Consider the following 8,104-nt stretch of genomic DNA (forward strand, 5'->3'; position numbering starts at 1 on the left):
TCTGTCTGTCTGTCTGTCTGTCTGTCTTTCTATCTTTCTGTCTGTCTGTCTGTCTGTCTGTGTCTGTCGGTCGGTCGGTCTGTCTGTCTGTCTGTCTCTATCATCTATCTATCTGTCTGTCTGTCTGTCTGTCGTTATGTCTATGTATTGTTTGTTATATTGGTCGTTATATCTATCTGTTATTCGTTATATTGTTTGTTATATCTTTCTGTCGTTCGTTATATTGTTCGTTATATCTTTCTGTCGTTCGTTATATTGTTCGTTATATCTTTCTGTCGTTCTTTATATTGTTCGTTATATCTTTCTGTCATTCGTTATATTGTTCGTTATATCTTTCTGTCATTCGTTATATTGTTTGTTATATCTTTCTGTCATTCGTTATATTGTTTGTTATATCTTTCTGTCATTCGTTATATTGTTTGTTATATCTTTCTGTCGTTCGTTATATTGTTTGTTATATCTATCTGTTGTTCGTTATATTGTTTGTTATATCTTTCTGTCGTTCGTTATATTGTTCGTTATATCTTTCTGTCGTTCGTTATATTGTTCGTTATATCTTTCTGTCGTTCGTTATATTGTTCGTTATATCTTTCTGTCATTCGTTATATTGTTTGTTACATCTTTCTGTCATTCGATATATTGTTCGTTATATCTTTCTGTCGTTCTTTATATTGTTTGTTATATCTTTCTGTCGTTCGTTATATTGTTTGTTATATCTTTCTGTCGTTCGTTATATTGTTTGTTATATCTTTCTGTCGTTCGTTATATTGTTCGTTATATCTATCTGTCGTTCGTTATATTGTTCATAATACCTATCAGTCGTTCGTTATATTGGTCATTATATCTATCTGTCATTCGTTTTATTGTGCGTTATACCTATCTATTGTTCGTTATTTGTTATATCTTTCTGTCGTTCGTTATATTGTTTGTTATATCTTTCTGTCGTTCGTTATATTGTTCGTTATATCTATCTGTCGTTCGTTATATTGTTCGTAATACCTATCAGTCGTTCGTTATATTGGTCATTATATCTATCTGTCGTTCGTTATATTGTGCGTTATGCCTATCTATTGTTCGTTATATCTTTCTGTCATTCGTTATATTGTTTGTTATATCTTTCTGTCATTCGTTATATTGTTTGTTATATCTTTCTGTCATTCGTTATATTGTTTTTTATATCTTTCTGTCATTTGTTATATTGTTTGTTATATCTTTCTGTCGTTCGTTATATTGTTTGTTATATCTTTCTGTCGTTCGTTATATTGTTCGTTATATCTATCTGTCGTTCGTTATATTGTTCGTAATACCTATCAGTTGTTCGTTATATTGGTCGTTATATCTATCTGCCGTTCGTTATATTGTGCGTTATGCCTATCTATTGTTCGTTATATTGGTCGTTATATCTATCTGTCATTTCGTGATATTGTTCGTTATTCATATCTATTATTCAAGATATTGTTCATTATGTCTATCTGTCATTCGTTATATTGGTCGTTATACCTATCTGTTGTTCGTTATGTTGGTCGTTATATCTATCTGTCATTCGTTATATTGTTCGTTATACATATCTATTGTTCGAGATATTGTTCGTTATATCTATCTGTCATTTCGTGATATTGTTCGTTATACATATCTATTATTAGAGATATTATTGGTCGTTATATCTATCTGTCATTCGTTATATTGTTCATTATACCTATCTATTGTTCGAGATATTGTTCGTTATATCTATCTGTCATTCGTTATATTGTTCGTTATGTCTATCTATTGTTTGTTATGTTGGTCGTTATATCTATCTGTCATTCGTTATATTGTTCGTTATACATATCTATTGTTCGAGATATTGTTCGTTATATCTATCTGTCATTCGTTATATTGTTCATTATACCTATCTATTGTTCGAGATATTGTTCGTTATATCTATCTGTCATTTCGTGATATTGTTCGTTATACATATCTATTATTAGAGATATTGTTCGTTATATCTATCTGTCATTCGTTATATTGTGCGTTATACCTATCTATTGTTTGTTATATTGGTCGTTATATCTATCTGTCATTCGTTATATTGTGCGTTATACCTATCTATTGTTTGTTATATTGGTCGTTATATCTATCTGTCATTCGTTATATTGTGCGTTATACCTATCTATTGTTTGTTATATTGGTCGTTATATCTATCTGTCATTCGTTATATTGTGCGTTATATATATCTATTGTTTGTTATATTGTTCGTTAAATCTATCTGTCATTCGTTATATTGTGCGTTATACCTATCTATTGTTTGTTATATTGGTCGTTATATCTATCTTTCACTCATTATACATATCTATTGTTCGAGATATTGTTCGTTATATCTATCTGTCATTCGTTATATTGTGCGTTATACCTATCTATTGTTCGTTATATTGGTCGTTATATCTATCTGTCATTCGTTATATTGTGCGTTATACCTATCTATTGTTCGTTATATTGGTCGTTATATCTATCTGTCATTCGTTATATTGTGCGTTATACCTATCTATTGTTCGTTATATTGGTCGTTATATCTATTTGTCATTCGTTATATTGTTCGTTATATCTATCTATTGCTCGTTATATTGGTCGTTATATCTATCTGTCATTTGTTGTATTGTTTGTTATACCTATCTATTGTTCGCTATGTTGGTCGTTATATCTATCTGTCATTCGTTATATTGTTCGTTATATCTATCTATTGTTTGTTATATTGGTCATTATATCTATCTGTCATTTCGTTATATTGTTCGTTATACATATCTATTGTTCGAGATATTGTTCGTTATATCTATGTGTCATTCGTTATATTGTTCATTATATCTATATATTGTTTGTTATATTGGTCGTTATAGCTATCTGTCATTTCGTTATATTGTTCGTTATACATATCTATTGTTCGAGATATTGTTCGTTCTATCTATCTGTCATTCGTTATGTTGTTCGTTATATCTATCTATTGTTCATTATATTGGTCGTTATATCTATCTGTCATTCGTTTTATTGTGCGTTATACCTATCTATTGTTCGTTATATTGTTCGTTATATCTATCTGTCATTCGTTATATTGTGCGTTATACCTATCTATTGTTCGTTATATTGGTCGTTATATCTATCTGTCATTCGTAATATTGTGCGTTATACCTATCTATTGTTTGTTATATTGTTCGTTATATCTATCTGTCATTTGTTGTTTTGTTTGTTATACCTATCTATTGTTCGTTATATTGGTCGTTATATCTATCTGTCATTCGTTATATTGTTCGTTATATCTATCTATTGCTCGTTATATTGGTCGTTATATCTATCTGTAATTCATTATATTTTTCGTTATATCTATCTATTGTTCGTTATATTGTTTGTTATATCTATTCTTCATTATATTGTTCGTTATATCTTTCTGTCATTCATTATATTGTTTGTTATATCTATTGTTCATTATATTGTTCGTTGTATCTTTTTGTCATTCATTCTATTGGTTGTTATATCTTTCATTCATTATATTGTTCGTTATATCTATTGTTCGTTATATTGTTCGTTATATCTATCATTTGTTATATTGTTTGTTATATCAATCATTTGTTATGTTGTCTGTTATATCTATTGTTCGTTATATTATTAGTTATATCTTTCTGTCATTTGTTATATTGTTCATTGTATCTATCTATTGTTCGTTATATTGTTCATCGTATCTATCATTTATATTGTTTGTAATATCTATTGTTGTTTATATTTTTCGTTGTCTTCGTTGTCTGTCATTCATTATATTTTTAATTATATATTTATGTCATTCGTTATATTGTTTGTCATATCTATCTATTTTTCGTTATATTGCTCGTCATATCATTTATATTGTTTATTAAATTAATTGTCTATTGCTCGTTATAGTTTTGTTATATCTATCATTCATTATATTGTTTGTTATATCTTTATGTTGTTTGTTATATTGTTTGTAAAATCTATTCGTCATATCTATTGTTTATATCGTTTGTTATATCTATTTATCTGTCGTTTGTTATATTTTAATTATATCTAACATTTGTTATATATTTATCTATTGTTCATTTATTGTTCGTTATATCTATTAATGTTTGTTCTATTGTTCGTTCGTTCTATCTATCATTCATTCTGGTGTTTTTTATGTCTATCAATATATCTATCTAGCAAATAACATATTGAAAAAAAAAACGTAACATTTTGAAGGAAAAAGACAGAAAGAAATGGTATTATCCTATAAAACATGCTCCAAAAATCTTTTATTTATAACTTAAAAAAATAGTTTTTTTTTTAGAGTGTAGCAGTATTTAAGAGTAACTGTTACCACATCACCACACGCTGTTTAGAGACGAGGCGGCACTGAATGAAGCAGCTCCTCCTGCTGTCTCGCACTCGTTTCAGTCTCCGCTTTAAATGAGTTTGTTAGCAGCAGAAGAAATTGATTTGATTTGGTCCTTTGGCACCAGCTGCGAGTCTCTTTGCATCATTGAAATAAATGACATTTTCAAAGCGTCTCTTAGTGAGCACATAACAGGCATCTGCTCAAACTACGGCTCTGAGCTAGAGAAGTTCAGCCGAGACTTTGAGCATTCATGACTACTGATGCAAACGAAATACTGGCTGAACGCTGCGGTGACTGACTTCAGTTAATACACAATCATCATATATATGCATGATTACAGCTGGAAAAATTCTAACTTAGTTTTCAAATGACCAGGACACTCATACTTTTAATAGACTTTGGCGAACTCTCAGTATCAGCATGCCAACTGCATCTGAATTAATTACAGTGAAATGGAATGGAATGAGTCGCACCGAATTCTAATAAACCCAGATGCATTACATTCATGAGAATATTTTTGCATAATAGTAATGAGAATGTGCTTAATTAAAACAAGATGAAAAAAGTCACATTTTTCAGATGTATCATTCCACATTTATTTCTGTAGCACTTTATGCAATACACATAAAAAAAAGCAGCTTCACAGTAATAAACAATTTTTTTATTTATTTCTAAAGCACATTTAAAACAGCAGCTGCTGACCAAAGACAGTACATTAGACAGTAAAATACAAAAACTAACAAGGAAATCCAACACAATAAAATAGATAAGCTAATAAGAGAGCACACTGATTAGTAAAATTACATTGATCCAAAAGCCAGAGAAAAAAGATGTCTTCAGTGAGGATTTAAAACAATCAACATCAGAGGACAGTCTAACGTGTAATGTGTAGGAAAATAACAGTGTTTATGATTCAAAACTCATCAGTTATGAAACAAATTAAATAATTTTAAGTCGCTCTGGATAAAATCGTCTGCTAAATGGTTAAATTATTAAATTTCAGCTCTACAGAAGGCAATAGTGTCATTATTCAGATTAATTCAGTTCAAGTTTTCATCTCATCCGATTGCAGTTAAATCGGTATTACTGAATATTGTCTTTTAAACCACAAAATATGATATATTATTTTCTGGACGTGATCATATGGGATTCACTGAAACACCGTCAACGAATTTGAAATTGAAATGCATCAAATCTTCATGTGATCGGCTGCTGTCTGGTGTTTTAGGCTCTCTTTTGCATGAAGTTCAGCTTTCCTCAATCGTTGTGTGTTTGTGTGTTTTTCTCAGCGATGTCAGCGGAGTGCGCCGCTCCAATGGCCCCGCAGCAGCCGCAGGCACTGATTCCCACGGCGCAGTCGGAGCCGTCGGGGTTGGAAGAGATTCCCAGCCGCACCATCCCGACCGCTTGTGTGCGGCCCACGCATCCCCTGCGCAGCTTCACCAACCCGCTCCTGCCTCCACCCATGGGCACCATCGAGCCCAAGGTCTACACGCCCATGACAGGTACAGCTTCATCAGTCATGTGAACAGGCATATTAGTGTCTGCTTTTATTCAGTAAATCACTGCACTCTTAAACATAAAGAGATGAAAGAGAGAGAACAGAGCTGCCCAAACTAGCTGGCCCCTGATGACCGTTGATTTGACTGCCATGCCAAATCACAAGAATGGGGGGAAAAAATGTAAAAAAAAAACATGGCACTATTTCTAATTGATATTTGTGTGCATACATACATCATTGAAATGTTACAAAACAATATAAGACAATTTGATTTAAAATATTTTTTAAATTGTTATTTTTAAATAATGTAAAAAAATGTAGTTTCAAAATATTTTTTTAAAATGTCATGTAAATGTAACAATATAAGAGAATTTGATTTAAAATATTTTTTAAAAATGTTAATTTTAAGTAATGTAAAACACTATCATTTATGCATCATGACAGTACTGCCAGAAATTAAGTGTCCCCAACTAAGCAAGTGGCAAGCTCCATCGGTGACAGAAATGGAGAAACCAAGCTTTCAGTGATCAGTTCCTAAAAGAACCATGTTTTCTTACATTTTAATAATCTGAAGAACCTTTTTCCACTATAAAGCCTCTTTTGTGCAATGGAAAGATTCATGGATGTTAAAGGTTCCTCATGGAGCATCAGTACCAATAAAGTGTAGGTTGTGCTGGTTATGTGAATATGGGCGATGGAGATGTAGAATCAGGAGAGGGAATCTGCTGGGTTGTGTTGTGCTGTCTGTAGCCAGAGGCGGAGACGGTGGAGATGTGAAGCTGTATCTGCTGTGAGTCTGGAGTCTCAGGGTCTCTCGGTGGGAATCAGTGAATAAAGCGCTTGGTTTGTGTGTGTGTGTGTGTGTGTGTGTATTGAGTTCCCATCGGTGGCTGTAATGTTCATCGATTGCAGACATCATAACAGTGTGGAAACACTCTCAAACGCACACAAACACTGACGCTCCAGGGCTTCTGCTAGCTCAGAGGAGATCTGACTCTCTCTGGGTCTTCAGTCCTGTATTGCAGCGCTGCAGCAGATATTCGGAGACAGACGCAGCAGCGCAGGTTTCCCCCGCAGTTAGGATTTAATTGGTTCTGCTCAAACCGTTTCGTGTATGTGGGGCTCCAGACGCTTCTCCATTAAGCTTGAGAATGGAGTCTGAATGGACACTCTTTCTGCTCAGATGTTCGACAAGCATTCGATTATATCCATCTATCTATCTATCTATCTATCTATCTATCTGACTCTCTATCTATCTATCATCTATCTGTCTGTCTGTCTGTCTGTCTATCTATCTATCTATCTATCTATCATCTATCTGTCTGTCTGTCTGTCTATCTATCTATCATCTATCCATCTATCATCTATCTATCTATCTATCTATCTACTATCTGTCTGTCTGTCTATCTATCTATCTATCTATCGTTAGTTAGTTAGTAGGTTAGTTATATCTATCTATCATCTATCTATCTATCATTAGTTCTATCTATCTATCTAACTATCGTTAGTTAGTTAGTTAGTTAGTTAGTAGGTTAGCTATATCAATCGATCTATCTATCTATCTATCATCTGTCTGTCTGTTTTTCTGTCTGTCTGTCGTTAATTAGTTAGTTAGTTAGTTAGTAGGTTAGTTCTATCTATCGTTCGTTAGTTAGTTAGTAGGTTAGTTCTATCTATCTATTGTTCGTTAGTTAGGTATTTAGTTAGTTAGTAGGTTAGTTATATCTATCTATCTATCTATCTATCTATCTATCATCTATCTATCATCTGTCTGTCTGTCTGTCGTTAATTAGTTAGTTAGTAGGTTAGTTCTATCTATTGTTAGTTAGTAGGTTAGTTATATCTATCGTTAATTAGTTAGTTAGTAGGTTAGTTAGTTCTATCTTTCTATCTATCGTTAGTTAGTTAGTTAGTTAGTTCTATCTATTTTTAGTTAGTTAGTTAGTTAGTTAGTAGGTTAGTTCTATCTATCGTTCGTTAGTTAGTTAGTAGGTTAGTTCTATCTATCTATTGTTCGTTAGTTAGGTATTTAGTTAGTTAGTAGGTTAGTTATATCTATCTATCTATCTATCTATCTATCTATCATCTATCTATCATCTGTCTGTCTGTCTGTCGTTAATTAGTTAGTTAGTAGGTTAGTTCTATCTATTGTTAGTTAGTAGGTTAGTTATATCTATCGTTAATTAGTTAGTTAGTAGGTTAGTTATATCTATCTTTCTATCTATCGTTAGTTAGTTAGTTAGTTAGTT

The 8,104-nt window shown here is 32.1% G+C and overlaps 1 protein-coding gene across 1 annotated transcript in view; it reads left to right on the forward strand.

The window, feature by feature from the left end:
• Positions 1–8,104, forward strand: part of dcc (DCC netrin 1 receptor) — a 199,002-nt gene that overhangs the window by 175,566 nt on the left and 15,332 nt on the right. Inside the window, 1 exon segment of the mRNA XM_016524048.1 lies at positions 5,644–5,859. Coding sequence (XP_016379534.1) covers positions 5,644–5,859 — 216 coding nt within the window.

This window comes from Sinocyclocheilus rhinocerous, unplaced genomic scaffold (genome assembly GCF_001515625.1).
Source record: "Sinocyclocheilus rhinocerous isolate Xijiao unplaced genomic scaffold, SAMN03320098_v1.1 scaffold991, whole genome shotgun sequence".
NCBI lineage: Eukaryota > Metazoa > Chordata > Actinopteri > Cypriniformes > Cyprinidae > Sinocyclocheilus > Sinocyclocheilus rhinocerous.